General features: G+C 52.8%; 2 protein-coding genes across 2 annotated transcripts; one reads left to right on the top strand and one right to left on the bottom strand.

Moving 5' to 3' along the window:
* The first annotated feature begins 57 nt into the window (after positions 1-57).
* Ankrd53 (ankyrin repeat domain 53) lies at positions 58-8,306 on the top strand. The gene is made up of 7 exons (XM_059257079.1): positions 58-136; positions 2,535-2,832; positions 2,932-3,061; positions 3,347-3,546; positions 5,411-5,575; positions 5,928-6,048; positions 7,590-8,306. Exons 1-7 carry the CDS (start codon positions 58-60, stop codon positions 8,286-8,288), a joined length of 1,692 nt encoding a protein of 563 aa, XP_059113062.1. The 3' UTR covers positions 8,289-8,306.
* Positions 8,307-8,890: 584 nt separating this feature from the next.
* Positions 8,891-16,031, bottom strand: Tex261 (testis expressed 261). Its single transcript, XM_059258106.1, has 6 exons — positions 15,828-16,031; positions 15,153-15,232; positions 13,741-13,894; positions 12,149-12,216; positions 11,502-11,604; positions 8,891-11,405 (listed from the first exon to the last, which is right to left on the bottom strand). Exons 1-6 carry the CDS (start codon positions 15,895-15,897, stop codon positions 11,290-11,292), a joined length of 591 nt encoding a protein of 196 aa, XP_059114089.1. The 5' UTR covers positions 15,898-16,031; the 3' UTR covers positions 8,891-11,289.
* Between the last annotated feature and the right edge of the window lie 2,175 nt (positions 16,032-18,206).

The following is an 18,206-nucleotide window of genomic DNA, read 5'->3' as shown; positions in this document are numbered from 1 at the left end:
GGGTTCTGGGATCTGAACTCAGGTCCTCACACTTGTGTGATAAACACCTTACCAATCATGCCATCTCCCCAGACCCCAACGCCTTTTATTCTGGATGCCTCTTGGGATCATTTTGGACTGTCGTGGTACTTCCATGGTAGGTGATTAAATAAACTCTTTGATCTGCCAGCCACAAGGAAACTGGCATCTGGAAGGGACTAGATCTCTGCCCAGCAGGCCTCTTTGATCCTCAGGAACTGTTCTGAGGCTCATTTGAAGGACCTGTTCAGAATGGGCGTGGCAATGGAGTGCTAAGGAAAGCAGATGGGGAGAGGCCACAGAGCTTTCTGGAACATGTCCTCTCTCCAGGGTTCAGCCCTGCTCAGACCTCTCTCCTCAGCACTGCTCACACCCCAGATACCCGTCTTCCTCCAATCTGATCCTACAAGCAGATGTTCTCTGCCCTACCTGCTAGGACTTATCATTCCAGTTCTCTCCCAAACACAGACGCCCACCCCACAAAGACCACATTAGCTCTCCTGGCACCCAGGACACTGACCTGGAAGCTCTATTTCCTGCCCATTGCCAGCACAGCCAGAAGCACACTGGCTGCTGGGAGCCAGCTCTGTTCCTACCTCCGCCCTGGTATCAGAAGCATACGCCCCGTATAGCAGCACGTGCTAAAGCCATAGCAGGAAAGTGATGGTGAGCACCCAGTCCTAGCCCCATGCAGGGATGCCCCTACTCAGACAAGCCAGGCCTGGCAGTCCAAGCATAAATCCTCACTCTCATTTATTTGCTGTTGCCCGAGAGTGCAGAGATGACTCTCAACACCCTTGAGTGTCATGGAGCCGTAGCCCACACAGCTCATTCCAGGGGACACCACACCAGTCCTAATCACTGTACCCCATGGAGGAGTTAACCAAAGAACTTTTCACTACTCAGGCTTTCCTGAAAGGGACAGAAACCCAATTCAAAGTAGCTTAGGCGTCGGAAGGACCGTGAAGAGATTATAGGCATTTTTTATATAATGGGATAAATAATTGCAATATCTATTGGAAACACCTTCTAGCTAAGACACAACATTTTACTCCTGGGCCACTTTGCGGCCTCTCCCAAACCCTGGCCCAGAGCTAGAGGCCCACATTGCTCCAGGAAAAGCTGTTTTGGAGATTATTATTTATTTTGAGATTAATTTTTAATTTTTATACGGATGAATGTTTTGCCTGCATGTGTGTATGTACACCACATGTGTGCCTGGTGCTAAGGGAGGCCAGAAGGGGGCATCAGATCATCTGGAACTGGAGTTACAGACAGTTGAAAGCTGCCATGTGGGTGCTAGGAGCCAAACCTAGGTCCTCTAGAAAGTCAGCAACTGTTCTTAACTACGGAGACATCTCTCCAGTCCCAAACATTTAAAATAAACATCTTGAAGTCTGGAACAGGAGGGCCCCCCCTCCCAGAGTCCACTTTCCACAAGCTTAAACATCACATGGCTTAGTGATACAATGTACAGTGCAGGAGTCTAGAGAAGGCTGCTTCTGGCTGGAGAATCAGCATTCTTTTAAATTTAGATTTACTTTATGCGTATGAGTGTTTTGACTGCATTTGTATATGTGCACCACTTACATACCGGATGCCCTTAGAGATCAGAAGATGGCATTGGAAATCCTGGAACTGGAGTTCCAGGTGGTTGTGAGCCATCATGTAACCCCTCTGAAAGATCAGCAAGTGCTCTTAACTCCTGAGCCATACCCCCAGCCCCGAGAATCTCTATTTTATACCTCTGCACATCATAGGGTACGCTTCTCCTTTCAGTTTCCCTGGGGCACACATATACTCCAAAGGCACATCACAGGCACCCACTTCCCCCAACTGGGCCTTGCTGTAGCGGGTAGCCAGTCCAGCTTTGACCTGGAAGTACCACCCACTTTGAGGCTTCCGTAACTGGATCCTGGACGCTGGAGGTAGACCGAGCAGAGTTCTCCAGAGAACACTGGACAGCTGGACTCCACTACACCTTTCCCAGACCCTGTAACCTATCCCTTCACTTGTAAGTTACCCCACAAAATAAACCTCCCTTTTAACTATGTGGAGTTACCTTAATATTTAAACCAATACCTTGCCTCTTAGTGTCTACTGTGTTCTAATAATGCTAACTCTGGAATGCAGCGTTGCATGCAGGCTTACACCACCATGTCTGGCACTTTTCTGAGATAAGATCTGACGCATAGCCCAGGCTACCCTGGAACTCTGTATCCTTCCATTTCCCAAGAAAAGTACCAAGTGGAGCGGTTCTGCTTTGGAAGGCCCGTGTGACGTAGCGGTTGTCCATTATGATGCTGCTGTGAGGACGTAATAATTTAGCACGTGGAATTTCAAGGGCAGCTAGTTCATAATGCAACTTCAAATACAAACGCACTCCGTGTGCGTGTGGCACCGGACCCTGCTTTCTATGGGCAGAGATGGCCAGATTCCATTTCCCAGTCGCACTTTCTGTTTGATTCCTATGTGATTCCACTATAGACTAAGTGTGTAGTGTGCTCGGAGTGCAGAGTTTCCAGGATTGCGGGCTCCGCCCCTCCCCCAAGTCCTGGCTGGGGCCAAAGGCGGTGGAGGCGCCACCCGGGGGACGGGGGTGGGTCGTGTGCCCCGCCCCGCGCAGCCTTGTGTGCACAGCCGCAGTAGTTCCAATGCCCGCCCGACCTCTGTGAGCGTTGCTACTCCGAGGCGCAGGACAGGGTCCTTGCATTCCGGAAAGGGCTCGGGCAGAAAAGAGAAGTCCAGTTCCGCTGCACCGGGCAGCACACAGCAGACAGAACACACACAGGATCCCGAGTTCTCACAGCCCAGGTAGGCAGGTGTGCGGGCCGGGGGGGGGGGGGGGGGGGGGGCAGGGAAACCCCGGGAGGTTCCCAGCCCTCCCACTCACCCCCGCCCGGCCAATTCTAGCCCTTCAGAGTCGTTGAACTACAAAGCGATTCCAAGCTACTCCGAGTTGTTCGCAGCCTCGGTGGGCAATGTAGACTGGCTTCGGTTCTGCCTGAATCGGGAGCGCAAAGAGATCACAGTCGACGACAAGGTAAAGCCTGCAGCGTGGAGGCAGGGACTGAAATTCCCCAACACCTAAGAGAGGCTACCAGATGAACTGCCGCTGAGGAGCTCCGAGGTGACTTTTTCTATGCCTTGGTCCTAATTACCCAACCATAGAAGGCCCATTTGGAAGCAGAGAGGTAGGGGATGAAGGACTGTGAGCCCCTCCAGCGACACAGGGAACAAAGAGGGCAACCCCAAGACAGAGGCAGGGTTGTGGGCCCCGCCCCAATCCTGCTGAGCCTTCTCCTGCGCTCTGCACTCCACTCCTCAGGGCTTCACAGCCATCCACTTCGCAGCGCAGAGAAGCAAGCTTTCCTGCCTTCAGGTCTTGATAGAAGAGTACAAGTTCCCTGTGGATTTGCCCACCAACAACGGCCAGACACCCCTGCACCTAGTCATCCATAAAGACAACAAGTCGGACATCCTCCCCTGCATTGACTACCTGCTTGAGAAAGGGGCAGCCATCAACTCGTAAGTCCAGCCTGCTGTTGGAGAGACACTTGGGACTCTGGGTCGCCAGGCAAGTGGAATCTTGCAGGACCAGATGAGGGGTTCTGCCTGAAGAAAGCAGTCAAGGAACCCACTTAGTGTCCTGGTTCTTAAGAGACTGAGCATCCAGAGAGGGCAGATCCAATTCTCAAAATCTTGGCTCAGGCCAACTGTGGGTCTGCAGGAGCCTCAGTGCCTTAGTCCTCACATTCAGGTGTACACAGATAGCATTGTGGGCTTTGGAAGCCTTGACAATCCCCAGGTATTTCTAGTTTGTAGCTTAGTTTGGGAACTGGCTGTCTTTGGTTGAGACTGGGAGGATGAATGCCTGTGCCATAGAGCTGTTGTGATAAAGGAGTTGAGTTATAGGCGGTTGTGTGCTGGGAACCAATCTCAGGTCCTGCAAGATCAGTACATTCTCTTAACCACTGAGCCATCTCTCCAGCCATACTTCCATGACAAGGAAAATGCATGGCACACCAAGAGACTGCCTTGTTCACCCAGAGTTCTAACCAAGCTTTCACGGTGTGCTAACAAGCACCACACCCAAGCTGGGAGCATCGCAACAGACACAGGAGCCCATCTCTGCCCTCACAGAGCTGACTTTCTGGTGACTGGACAGTATGCTAATTGCAAATAAATGAACGAATGGCCAGAATTCCGAGAGCTGGGTTATGAAGAGAACAATGGGGTGATGGGGTGGGAGCCCTGGGGAAGGGTCTATCTAAAAGAAGCAATAACTTCTAAGAAAGTGGCAATTCCTTTCTTCATTATTTTTTGAGTGCTTCATGTGGTCCAGGCTACCCTCAAACTGGCTATGAGGATATTGAACTTCTGATTCTCATGCTTCCACTTCCCAGGTATGCATCACTACACCTGGTTTGATACAGTGCTGGGATTGAACCCAGGGCTTTATGTATGCTAGGCAAGCATTCTGTCAAAGGAAGTGCATCCCCAGCCCCAGGAGGTGATATTTAATTGCAACCTATAGAGACTGAAGAGATAGTTCAATGGGTAAAGCACCCATTGTACAAATGTGAGGACCTGAGTTCCAATCCTCAGCATCCATGTAAATGCCAGTTGGGCATGGTGACCTTCCTGTAATTCCAGCCCATGGGAGACAGAGACAGGAAATCCCAAGCAAGATGGCTAGCTAGACTAGCTGATTCAGTGTGCCCTGAGTTCAAGTTAGAGAGACCTTGCCTGTACACTGTACACATAAGGTGGAGGACAACAGAGGAAAAGGAAGACACCAGTGTCAACCACACACACACACACACACACACACACACACACACACACACACCCCTACACACACGTGACGATGCATACACACATATGCACACCACACACATTAAAATTAACTTCATTCTGACGACCAAGTGAGCCAACCTTGCCAAAAGCCAGGGAGGAGCCAGACTTGGTGGTACATATCTATCTGTACACTCAGCACTCAGGAGATGCAGACAGGAGGATGAGGGGTTCAAGACCATCCTTGGCTACATAACAAATTGGAGATCAACCTGTACTACAAGAGGTCTTGTCTCAAAAATCAGACAAAAGCGGATGAGATTGATGGCCCTGAAGCGGCCCAGGGAGCCTCCAGTCATATTCATATTACAGCCTCCTAGCTGTCATATTCAAACATATCCTCTGCTTAGATTTGCACTGCTCAGCTTAGAGAAGAGAAACTTGAGGCCTGGTGAGGAGCAGGGTTACGGACAGGATCCCTCATGGTGGTGGCAGAGTGGGCACTGGAAGCCTGCCCACTCCGGCTTACCTGCCTATCTGATGCCCTTCCCCTTCCCTCTGCCCTTTACCCTTTGCCCTGTGGTATACCTCACAGTAAGACATGCCATGGCTCTACACCCTTGCACCTGGCTGCCCGCAATGGCCTGCTGGGATGTATGAAGGTCCTGGTGCAGAATGGAGCCAATGTGCATGCCCAAGATGCCATGGGCTGCAAACCCATCGATTACTGCCAACTCTGGAACCACCGCAGCTGTGCCCGGTGAGCCCATGACAACCATACCGGCTGCTGTTCCTTCCGGCAAGGTCCTTCCCCAGAACTGAGCCTCTAGGGGGAGGGTTGAGGAGGCAGGTGGCAGGATATTGTACACATGGGTTTGGCCTGACCTCACCCCTTTAGATTGAACACTGCCCTCCTCCTCTGCTTTTCCCCTCCTCCAACTCTCCATCAGAAGCTCCCCTCTTCGCCCTCAGAGGGTCCCTGGGCATAGGACGAGGGTGCCTTGCTCTTCTCTGCTCTGGCAATTCCACTCATCCCACCCTGGCCCTCAGCGCCCCACCCCCTGAGGGCAGCCCAGTTACTGTAATATGCCACACCCTCACCTTGGTGCCAGGTTCTTGAAGGATGCCATGTGGAAACAGAACAAGAAGGACTTTGCCCGAGAAATGGGGAAACTGAAGACCCTGAAGAGGAAGCTGGCCGTTTTGGAGCGCCGCTACCTGACTGAGTATCAAGTAAGGGGGAGTCCCACCCCCCAACCCCCGGGGCTGGGCCCTGCTGCCAGGTGAGAGGAGCAGTCGGAAGACTCCCTCACAGAAGGAACCCCTGCCCCCTCCCAAGTCCTCCCTTATAAACCACTCCTTCAGGCCAAAGGTCTTGTCCTGTGCCAGAAAGCGAATGCAGCCTGAATTATGGGGCATTCAGATACCCTACCCTCACTATACACTAGGCTCCCACCAGGCCCTGCAAGTCCAGCAAGGTATGGTCTCTACTCAAGGAGCTTAGTGCTAGGGAGGGGTAGGTTATGCTCCTGGAGAGAGTCAAGGAGGGTGCCTGAGGGGATGCCAAGGAGGTGTCTTTGAAGATGGACAGGCATCTGATATCCATATGGAGTAGGGAAGGAGAGACCCACAGAAGGAGTCACTGTGCAAAATACATGGGGCGCACGGGAGCATCACAGAGGCAGAAAACATCAAACGTAGGGATCAGACTTGACGGACTAGAGGTTTGGTAAGGGTCCCGAGCAGTGAAGCGCTTTGGCTAGTGAACACGGCAGGGGAAGGGCTTAACAGATGCCATCAGGGAGCATAACAACACTCAAACAGAACAGGAAACTTAGAGGGAGCTGGGACTCTTCCTTCCTCGCCCCCCTACCCCCTGCTCTGTAGACCAGACTGGCCTCGAACTCAAGAACATGGATTCCTAAGTGAATCCTACAGTGACTTCAGGGCCCTGCCACTTCCAGTGTCCCAGCTGAGCCTCTCTTCATGATGTCCTCCTTGTCTAGCCCTTAGAGCTGTCAGGTTTTCTGTTGACCCTACCCCTACTCAGCAGCTCCCTGCAGACCTCCCCTCAGGATCCTCTTGTTGGCCTCAGTGGATCACATGACCACTATTCTTCCAATGACTAGAACAAAGAACAAGCCAGATGCTGCCTGACTTAGGACTGGGCAGGGCTGATGGAATTAGGACTCCTGGCTAAGCCTAATCAGTCTGCCTCTGGAGCTGGGTCAATCTCCAAAGCACCCAATTACTTAGCAACTGTGGAGGAGTGAGGCACTGAGATGATAGGGTGGGGACACATCCACAGGGGAAAGTTTCAGTGCCAGCGGTGGTAAAGACAGCTCTGGCTGAGTGTCCACCACCCAGTCCAGCCACGAGCTGCTCTGTCCTCCTCAATGTCACTCCCCAGAAGCCTGTGCACCTTCATTACTTCCAGCCAATGCCAGGCCTCCTAGCTCTTCCTCTTTTCTCCTTCTGTGGACAAACCAGAGCCATCAGAGGGTAGGACTGTCTCCTTGAGGCTGGGACTACCTCTAGGGGAAGTGAGGCCTGCAAACTTGAGGTTGTCCCTAGGGAGGGATGACGTCTTTGTCCTCAAGCTGGAGGTCTCCTATGAAAGTTTTTGTCTTCTCCACAGCCTGGGAGCCCAATCAGAACAAGGGATGCCTACTCTCTCAGAACAAGGCTCACATAAAGCAGCAAATTTCCCACTAGGCCTGGAGTTTCCCAGGGCGCTAGCTTCAGGGTCTGCCCTGTGTCCTTTGTTGTTACAGAAAGAACAACAAATTCTGAGACAGGCCCATTTCAGAACATGGCTCCAAGGCAAGCTGCTGGGCCGGCCCCAGAGCTCCGCTGAACCCAAACAAGAGGCTGGTGTCCAACCTTGGTCATTGGCCCTCTCCAAGACTCTAAGATCCCAGTTTATCAAAAGCTTCCCGACTTATCCTTCCGTGGAGGCTCAACTGCAAAGCTTGCCCTCACCTGTGGTGACACCCAAGCCCATCTACAAGCAGCAGAGCACCATCAGTCGGCCCAAGTTGTGGAATCTTAGCAATAACCCCGTCAGCTCCCCGGTCACCAAGATTGACTGTCCTCAGGGTATACGCCTGGGCGTGCACCCAGAACCCTGCAAGGAGCATGACTTCGGCAGATTCGTGGAGGTGACTCGGAATTCCCTGGGAGGTGCATGCCTGTACACAGTGGACAACCACTCAGTGACACCTGTACCCCGGCTGCCTTTTGAGGTGATGGTCCGGGTGCTGTACCCCGGGGCTCAACCCTACAGGATGAAAGTGCCCCAGGGCTTATATCCACTTGACATCCTCAAAGTGCCCCAGAAACGGCATTTGGGAGATACCTGTAGCAATGCATTGGCTATGAGCCTGCGTGAGACATTTGATGAACCCTTCCTGGCTACTCTGAAAGCTTGCCCGACTGGAGGGGCCCCACCCTCAAAGGGAGTTCTCACATAAAGTTGTTTTGGAACCCTCCTGGCGAAGGCGCAAGTGTTGATTCATATTGTGGCGGAAGGACTGGAGAAACACCTATGGCGTTCTCATTCCGAAGCCCAAGGGCAGGAGCTGCCCTTACTCCCTCCTCCCAAGAGCACACATCTTAGGCTTACCTTTTCTCTACAAAGAAACTGCCTGGCTCCCTGGGATGTACACATCTGGACAGAGCAATAAGATTCAGTAGAGGGTCGATAATGTCCTGGGACAGAGCAATGTAAAAGTAACCCTCTGGTCCTCACTGCTCTACCTTAACCTACCCCTAGCACACAAGGGACAAGGCTTCCAGGACAGGGCCCCCCTAGGAATTCTGCCACCTTCCCTTCTTGTCTGCTGCAGACCCTGACTGGGGATGAGGAACAGCGAATGTGATATCCAGTACCAGGCTTCTCTGCCCATGTGCCACTGCCCCCTTGCTCCTGGTCCCACTGAAGTGTGTGAAGCCACAGTTCCAGGAGGCAGGGCAGCATTTCTGCCAGGAGAGAAAGACCTGTGGCCTTGATGTGAGACTGGTCCAGGAAGCCACCCTGCACCCCAGCGTTCCCTTGTTACACACTTACAACTCATTCTTTAAAACAAAACATTTATTGAGTGCTTTCCATGGGCCAGGCGCCAAAATCAGGTAGTTGATAATACAAAAATCCAAGGGCTTTCCCTGCCCTCAAGGAGCTTCCAGTCTTGTGGGGGAGACAGACCATACTACAGGCCAGTGAGCCTAGAGGGATCTGTGTGGTGGCTGGGGTTAGGGGAGGACAGGGGACATTCAAGGCTCCTTGGAGGAAATCAAATCTAAGAGGAAAGTGGCAAACTACCAAAATGAGCAGAGGGAAGGATGTTAAAGGGGCCGGAGAGCCATGGTCTCTGCATACAGGAGACTGGGGCCCAGAGGTACTGGTCAAGTGATGAGGCCTGCAGGGACCAGGACACCAGGAGCCTCACACACATGCTAAGGAGTCTGGACTTTATCCTGAGGGCAGTGGAGAGCTGGGGAAAAGTTGGAGGCCAGGAAAGACGTGGCCAACTGTGCATTTTAGAAAGCCTACTCCAGCTGGCCACAGGACAGAGAAACACAGGGGACTGTCAGAACAAACTAGGTGAAAGATGGCAGAAGGAGCAGCTCCCGTGAAGAGACACTAAGAATAGACTGGATGTAGGGCAGAAAGAGAAAGCCAGATCCTGCCTGGCTCCTGAGCCATCATGGGACCAGGGCAGGTACTAGAAAAAGCAGGTGAACAGAGCAGATTTTGAGGTCAAATTATGTCTGTCCCCAGAAGGCAGCAGGACTGTGGCTGAGAAGTTATAGAGGAACTAGGGCTGAAGGTTGGCCCTGGCTTCCTCCACAGTGTCCCTAAAGCCACCAGCATGGCTGGGCTTCCTCGGGCAATTCCTAACACAGCCCAAGAGCAACTGTGTGCACCGGGCAAGAGAAAAGCCGCTACAGAGACTGAAAGGACAGAGAGGTAAAGGGACAGGCAGCCACAGAAGTGCCAGGGAAGCGAGTCAAGAAAGCAGACCGCCAGCTCTGTCAGCCACCCCAAGACCCAGTAGGGAACGTGATGACGCCACCAGGGTTAGCCTGGGAAAGCCCCGTCCAAGCACTGACCGGCAGGTAGGGTGAACAAAGATAAAGAAGTGGGCAGCAAGGCCAAATGGGGCCAGTCTCAGGACGCTGAAGAGCAGCAGCCTCGGGTCCTAGACATACTTCACCCACCCGAGAGGCAGAAATAGGTCTGTCGAGCTCACCTGTAGCTGCAAAGCAAAATTCAGGGAATGGCAGGCTGAGACTCGACAGAAACGTAAGAGCCAATGGGATGAAGGATGCATGAGATAGAGATGTTCACCAGTAGGGGTCTTCCCCATGCCTATCCATCTGGGCACCTGCCAGACTCACTGTGAGGTACGGGATTCGGCCAGTGGCAGCTCTCGTGGGGCCTTCATTCCATGTACTGCTGAGCCCTTGCAAGGCACTGTAGTTGGAGTGCAAGGTCAACAGATGCTGGTCTGTACCCAGGATGGGGCCCACCTTCTTAGAAGGCAGAGCTCACATCCCTCCAGGAGCCAGAAGCACACATGAGTGTGAGGCCTGTGTGCTCTGAGCGGCAGCCTCTCCCAATCCCATTTCTCAAGAAACAGGCCACAGCCTAGGCTGCCCAGAAGCCAATTTTTTATTTTTTTTCATTGAGCCTGAGATAGAATTCACTAAGAAACCTCTCCTTTTCCTCAAAGGAAGACATAAATAGGATATTGTAGATGGTCTTCTGCATCTCTAACCCAGTCCCAACTGTTTCTGCTCCCTCCCATCCGGACTATCACAGTCTGGGGGAAGGAAGACATGGAAAAAGAGGGAGGAGCCTCAGAAAAACTGCCGTTATCATCCACTCATCCTCATGTCTGTTCCCTTCCCACTTAGGGCCACAAGAATCTCTTCAGAAGGGCAAGAGCCAGAAGATGAGTCCCTGGAGTAGAAGGCTAGCCCAGTCTAGGCAGAAGGACAGCGGGCAGAGAGAAAGATGAACTCCTGGGGTGTTAAGGCAAACAGTGCCACCTAGAATCTTTATTCAAAAGGGAATCCGCATTGGACAAGACCCACAGTTCAACAGCAAAACGCACTTTTCCTGGAAGTGCCAACCCTCCGCTCTTCCCTAGGGTCACCTGCCTGAGAACTTGCTGTCTGTTCCCCAGTGGCATCGACCCTTCCCTGCCTACCCCATCTGAGCCAGCTCCGACTCTGGGAAGGGGAGGGCTGGGGACATAGCCTCTCTTGGCAAAGCAGGCGCTGCTACCCTCTCTGGTGCCCTTGGCAGCATCCAAGCCCCCCAGGAGGGTGGGGACGGGGCTTCAGGACAGAGGGAAGGGAAACCTGGGCTGGCAGAAGACACCCTCCAGGCTCCCAGGCACCATTAGCCCAGAAGCCCAGGGGCCTGGCTCTACTGGTCTTGCCCCCCCACATGCCCTCCCCAAAGGGTCAGTATATCTTCTGCCGACTGGGTAGGATGGCCTCTTTGATGAAGGAGAAGACAACCAGGATGCCTAAGCGCTTGCCTCGCTTGCCTTTGGTGAAGTAATTGGAGACCACGTCATCTGTGGAAACACAGGCAGGCGTCTACATCACCCAAAGCCCCGGTGTCCTCTCACAGGGCTGGTGCCCCCAACCCGACCGAACAAACCCTTCCTCACCTCCCGGCTGCATGGTGGAGGGCAGGACATTCTCCCCAGCCGAAAGCGACACAAAGAAGGCGAATGGGATTATCCACAAGCAGAAGGTGAAGTAGGCCAGGACCTGCTGACAGGAGAGACTGAGGAGAGCCCCAGGGGCGCCCCCAAGGCCCACCCCATCCCTGCAGGGGCTAGCACTCAGGGAGAGGGGAAGCACAGCGGTGACTGAATGCAGTCCCTCCCCAGAGTGACACTCTTCTTCTCGGGGGTTTCAAGCAGGAGGAAGTCTGGGCAGGAACCGATGGAGCTGGGGGCAAGAGGGTTGCCACCCAGTCCTGCCTTGTGAGGTCTGGGTCACACAGGCCAGCCTGGTGCCCCTCCGGGACTTGAGATGACCTTACTGGGGCACCCAAAGGACTCATGGTGGGGAAGGGGACAGTGTCCGTCCACCTCAGCCAAAGGGACCCCTTCTGTTCCTCAGACAGCCTGCCTTCCAAAATCATCATGGTTTTTGTTTTGAAAAAAAAAAAAAAAAAAAAAAAAAACATGGTTCCTGAACGGGGCCAGTTTTGGATCAGAGCTACACTCACAAAGCACATCAGGTAAGTCCCTTCACTCCTCCATCTCTGCCACATGCGTATATGAGCTAGACGCTGGGGACATCTTACCTCAGAGAAAGGATAATATTCTTCTGCAAAAAACTGAAATGCCAGGTAATGGTTCACCACCACTAGCCCTGTGGGGATGAAGAGTCTGATCACTGTGTGTTCACCAAATCTAGAAGGCCCCAAAACTGGAGCTCCAAGTCTTGACTCTGCACCAACTCACAGCACGGCTCTGTCTAGGACTCAGTCCCCATCTGTTAAGAACGGGTGCTTAGCCCCAACTTTCTCAGTGCAGAGGGTAGCAGGAATAGAATCAGAAGGTAGACTGGAACATTCTGGCATGCTATAAAAACACGTCTTTGTGTGTTACATAATCCATGATCACGCCATTGCTCTCCCAAGAGCAGTAGGTGTCGGGAGGACATGGGTAGGCAGAGCACACACCACGGCAGACCCCACACTGTACAGCTGGGAGGAGGCCGCCTCAGAGACATGTACAGTCAGGGTTCCTTGGAAATTACAATGGGAAGAGGCACACTGGTCTATACTGGTATGCCCTGGCCCCATACACTCTTCCCTCGTGTGCACAACTTCATGAAAAAGAGCAAGTAAGGAGACAGCTGCTCAGAGGCACAAAGCCCTGGCGGCCTCCATGGGCAAGCACCAGAAAGACCATCCCGATACCCACCTCACAACTTCCTGTCTCAGTTTTCCCCTTTACCAGGAAGACAGTACTCTGCTATGTCATGCCCAAGGCTAAGGGACATCAGATGGCACCTGGTGCCCACGACGTCCCTTAGAAAAACTCATTCAGGCACCCAAATGGCAGGCCAAGGGAGTGCCATAAGAAAGCCAGAGGAGCCTTCTGGTGACCAGAGCTCCTCTGTGGGAGACACAAGGAACCTGGTGCTGAACAAATTCTGAGGTAAAACCACATCTGGCATGGAGAGATGCCCAGCTCTAACAATCCGCCCTTCTGTGGATAACATTCAGAATCTCCCCCTAGATACAGAAATGGAGCTAAACGCTCACCCCACGCCACCTGCCATGTCGACCCAGACTATGGTGAGGAGAGACTACCGTGCCCGTGACCATTTTCTAAAACCTTTCTCACGAACATCTGTGTACATCTGTGACCACCAAATGAACCAACTGGGTCTGACAAAACGGTGAAGGCCCAGGGATGGGACGTGACTTTCTGGGGACAGGAAAAGTGATGGGGCCAAGGATGAAGGCAGGACCCAAGCCTGGGGCAGTGGAAACCTCTGACCATGTGGTGAGGACAGGCAGCTAGCTCTAAGATGTTGTCTCAGTGATTGGCGGGAGCTGTCCGTCTGCCAAGCCAGCTCCATGCTTTCCAAAGGGCCCAAGCGGCTTCTTAAAGGTGAGAATCACTCGGCCTACAATGTGTCTTCTCTACTTTCCCAAGCCCTCCTTCCACCCTGCCTTTCTGATAAGGTCCTCTTGGCTGGAGCCCCTCCCCTGATGAGGGCTAGGCCCTGGGCCAGAGACAGGCTCTAGGGTCCCCAGGATTAAGAAGTCATTTCCCCAAGCAGCCTAGCCTCAGCGGCTTCTTAGCTGCTCCCCTCCTCAGTGTCTGGGATGGAGGGCCCACATCCAGTCACATCAAGTCCTCTCTGCTTGTCCCCTCTCACCGCATGACAGGATGAAGTTAGGTGATGTCAGCATGATGAAGGGGAAGGTCTGGAGAAGGCCAAAGTAGACGAGGTTGGTGAAAAGGCCCACGCCAATCATGCTGGTGGGGAAGTGCTCAAAGACGTAGAGGCCGATCAGGACGGCTGTGGAGAACTGAAACAGGCAGAGGCACTTGCTGCAGGGGGCCTTCAGACCACCTGTACCCCCAGCCCCAGCCCCGCTCCAGGCAGCGCTACAAATAGACTTTGCTTTTCTTGGTTCACAGACACTTCCACAGCCACCCTCAGCTGTCAAAGGTGGCATCTCTGAAGGTCACTTCTAAAAGATTTTTGACAGTTATCCAAAGTAAGAAAAAAACCAGGTTGGGGATTTAGCTCAGTGGTACAGTGCTTGCCTAGCAAGCACAAGGCCCTGGGTTCGGTCCTCAGCTCCGGAAAAAAAAAAAAAAAAAATCAAAGTAAGAAAAAACCATTTTACACAGCACTTTACCACACACCCATCCATATGCACGCAGAGCTCACACTCAATTTGTCGTCCTAGTCTTTACAGTTATCATATTTTGGGAGCTGGGGATCTAACCACAGGCCACATGCACGCCCACCACCCTCCACCTCCCATTTCATATTTTCCTTGAATGCTGAGCATGATCTACCAAATCAGTTACGTTAACCCAGTAGTGATTCCAGCCAGCAGCCTGAGAGAGGCTTCAGCTGTCAGTGGTGAAAGGTCTAATTTGCCATACCAACCACACCCACAGGCTGAGCCAATGAACTGGCTGCAGCCCCGTCTTTACACATACTACAACCCCAGGCTATGTGCACAATGAAAGTAGCTGCAGAGGGTAGGTGAGTGAAAGGTGAAGAACTTCTCTGTCCACACACATTCCCACAGCAACCTCAGAAAAGCCTTCCTACAGCCTTGCTAGCTGTAGTGGCAGGGACCACGTCTCCAGGAAATGAAGCCTCCCATGAGGCAAGAGAAAGGCCAGGCATGCGGCTCCCTCAGGAACAATCACTCTGATTAGAAAGAGGGCAAAAAATAAGCACGACAAACTGTCCTTAATGTCGCTGTAAGTTCTAAGCCTGAACTGGGTGTGGGGATCTGGGGCTGGAGACAGCGGACAGAGTGGGAAATAGCCATGTGAAGGCGAAACCACGAGACCTGTCATTGCAATAGCTCCACTGTCACCTTAAAGGATACAGTAGGCTGTGAAACAATGCCACATGAGGATGGAGGGCCGGGGAGGTCTGGACCCAGGAGTGCAGAGTGCAGGGCAAGGGAGGTAGGAGGGATACCCTCAGAGCCTGGGTTCTCAGCACCACAGCAGTTCCAAACCAAACAGCCCCCACTTCCTGCTTCCGAGGCGGGGCAAGCAAGCCCTGGGTGACTCCAAGGAAAAGCTGCCACTTACCCAGATCATGTATTTGATGATTCTGCTGGTGGCCACTGTATACTCTTCTATCAGCTCTGCCAGGTAGTACAGTCCAGCCGCTGGGTTGGCGGGGGTGGGGGTGGGGGGGGTGGGGGTGGGAGTTGGGGGGGGGGGTGAGGTGTCACAGGAGGGGACAAACAGGAAGAGTTCAGCCAGGGCCACTCCCACCAGGCTGCTCATCCCGTAAGTCCCCACCAATCCTCCCCAGACTTCAGGAAGTCAGGAAGAAGCTAAAGCACCCCTGTGGTGTCCTTCCCATCTGCACAAATAGAACTTTGCCAGGACAACAGAAAGACTGGATGTGACTGCACAACATAGGGTTAACCTCTGCCCCAGGAACCTTAAACTTCAGTCACTCAATCAATACCTGCAGAACACTTAGCTTACAGGCCGGGCGCTATGTGCTAGCGGTAGCACACAGCCGGGTGACACAGACAGGGGCCTTTCCCAGCCCCGGCTAGAGGGGACAGGTAGAGGGGGCAGCCCATGGCCCAGAGAGCAAGGATGCGTCTCGGAGACCATGCATCCCCTCCGGAAGGTTCAGCCGAGGTCCAGCAGGACCAGCTCGGGGTCGCCCGCACCCAGCTGCAAAGCACAGCAGCGGTTGGCGGCTCGGGGCACCAGGGTGCGCGCGGCCCGGGTCAGCGCTCTCACCGACGGCCAGAGTGATGAATGCCACCTGGATGAACAGCGACAGCCAGCTCAGCACGTACATGAACCACATGGCGCCCCCCGGGCGCCGGGACGGGCCTGCGCGGTCCGGCTCCCGCGACACTGAGCGGCGGCCGCCGTACTGTCCCCGCCCCACGGACGCGGAGAGGAGCAGGGCGAAGCACCGCCGCCCGTGCGCTCCGGCCAAGCCCGCGAGCGCCGCCAACCGGCGTGGAGGATCGAGCTCGCTCTGCACCCTGCACCGAGAGCCCACACAGAGCCCAGGTTCCTGGGACCAAACCAAGCCCAGTCCTCCGATCCTGCTCCGCACGGACATGACTTTTCTGGGAAAGGGAAGTTACCGTATCTCAGGTCACACACGAGGAAGCCGAATAGTCCGGAATCCCGGGTGTCATTAAATGGTCACCTTCAATCCTAACTCTCCCTCTAGGCTTAGTTCTCTCGCATACAGTACAGGTCTGCACCTTTGCATCAGGACTACCTGATAAGATAAGGTAAGGCTACCGCTAAGCACTGACCGCACTTGCGACACCGCAGGCGGTTATCTGAGAGAGCACCACCTAGTGGCTGACACAGGCAAGCTCCGAGTGCCGGGATGCCTCTTAACTCAGACTTCCTTATTTTCAGGCAAGATCTCGGAGCTCAGATGGGCCTTGAACTGCCAGTCCTCCCATCTCCACCTCTCAACTGGAAGGATTTCAAATGTGTGCCACCATGCGAGGGCAAAATAACACTTGGTTTTATTTGTTTGTTTTGTTTTTTTAAGACAGGGTCTCTATGTAGTCCTGGAATCTGCTATGTAAATTGGGCTAACCTCGAACTCATAGAGATCCTGCCTCTGCCTCCCAAATCTTGGGATCCACCACACTCAGCTCTTTTCTTTTTTGAAACAGTCTTATATGCCCAGACTGGCCTTGAACACACTAACTATGTAGCCTAAGATGACGTGCTCCTGATCCTCTTGTCTCCACCTACTGAGTGCTGGAATTGTGGGGGTGTGCCACCATATCACACACAGAATCATGTTTCTTTTTTTGTTTTGTTTTGTTTTGTTTTGTTTTTCGAGACAAGGTTTCTCTGTGTAGCTTTGCGCCTTTCCTGGAACTCAATTGATACTCACAAAGATCCGCCTGGCTCTGCCTCCCGAGTGCTGGGATTAAAGGCGTGCGCCACCACCACCCGGCAGAATCATGTTTCTTGATTCATAAAGTAAGGCACATTCCTAAACAAAACAAAAGACCAAGGAATTGGGCTGAAGAGATGGTTCAGTGGTTAAGAGCCTAGGCTGCTCTTGCAGAGGACCCAAGTTCAGTTCCCAGCACACAAGTCAGGTGGCTCACAACCACCTGTAAATTCAGGTCAAGGTAGACCTGATGCTTCTGGCTTCATTGGACACTTGTACTCAAGTACACATACCCTTACACAGACAGCCACATAAATACATACTTCAAAATTAATAGGCCACGCATGGTGCTGTATGCTGTTAGTCTCAGCCCTTGAGAGAAAGAGAGTGGATCTCTGTGAGTTTGAGGCCAGTCTGGTTTACACAGAGAGTTCCAGGTTAGCCAAGGCTACATAGTTAGACCCTGTCTTAAAACAAACAATAAAAATAAAATAACAATTTTTTTAATGAATAAAAATGCTTCAAGGAGGGAGGAAATGTAAACGTGTCCCCCGATACCTCTCCAGAACTGGAGACAACGGAACTCGAGGCCCCTGAAAGCTGAGTGTACCTGTGTTTCACTGTGCCGACTAGAACTGGTACACCAGCCGGGTGCTGCCACTTACCCTGTTTTAGAGCCCAAACTGGCCTGGGCAGCCAGGACTGAAGATCTCAAATCCCTTTGATAGTAAGAAAGGAGGAAAACCACTGCTTCCTGGGAGCTGAGAGGCAAGCAGGAAGAAACAAAAAGCAATTTCTTCTGCTCAACTCCACATCACAGGGCTCTGGAATCCTGGGGACCAAGCTGAGCAGGGGTCAGGGTGAGAAGGGCCAAACCCAAGTCTCAATTTGAGGGGGTAAGGAAGAGGGGCATTAAATTCCAAGGACTCACTTCAAGAGTAAAGTCTGAGAGATTCAAGGCATCTGAACAGATGGCTGACTTGGTCATGAGCACAACCTATTTGGCACATGTTCTCATTTGGAGGTTACAGAGAACCCGTTCACTTTTCCTCATCACACATTTGTGCCTGAATGTGTGGAGAGAGGAAGGTAGCTAGCTCAACCCCATATAGATCTCTTCCTTGGAAATCAATGACCGAATCACTTCTTGGCCTTTTTGCTAAAATCAAGGTTAGAAGATGCTAAGTGCTGGCAATTTCCACTCTATTACTCTGTGCCAGATATGGTCCTAAATGATT

This window comes from Peromyscus eremicus, chromosome 3, assembly GCF_949786415.1.
Source record: "Peromyscus eremicus chromosome 3, PerEre_H2_v1, whole genome shotgun sequence".
Taxonomy (NCBI): Eukaryota; Metazoa; Chordata; class Mammalia; order Rodentia; family Cricetidae; genus Peromyscus; species Peromyscus eremicus.
The sequence above is the reverse complement of the archived record's forward strand: the minus strand, read 5'-3'. Positions and strand labels throughout refer to the sequence as shown.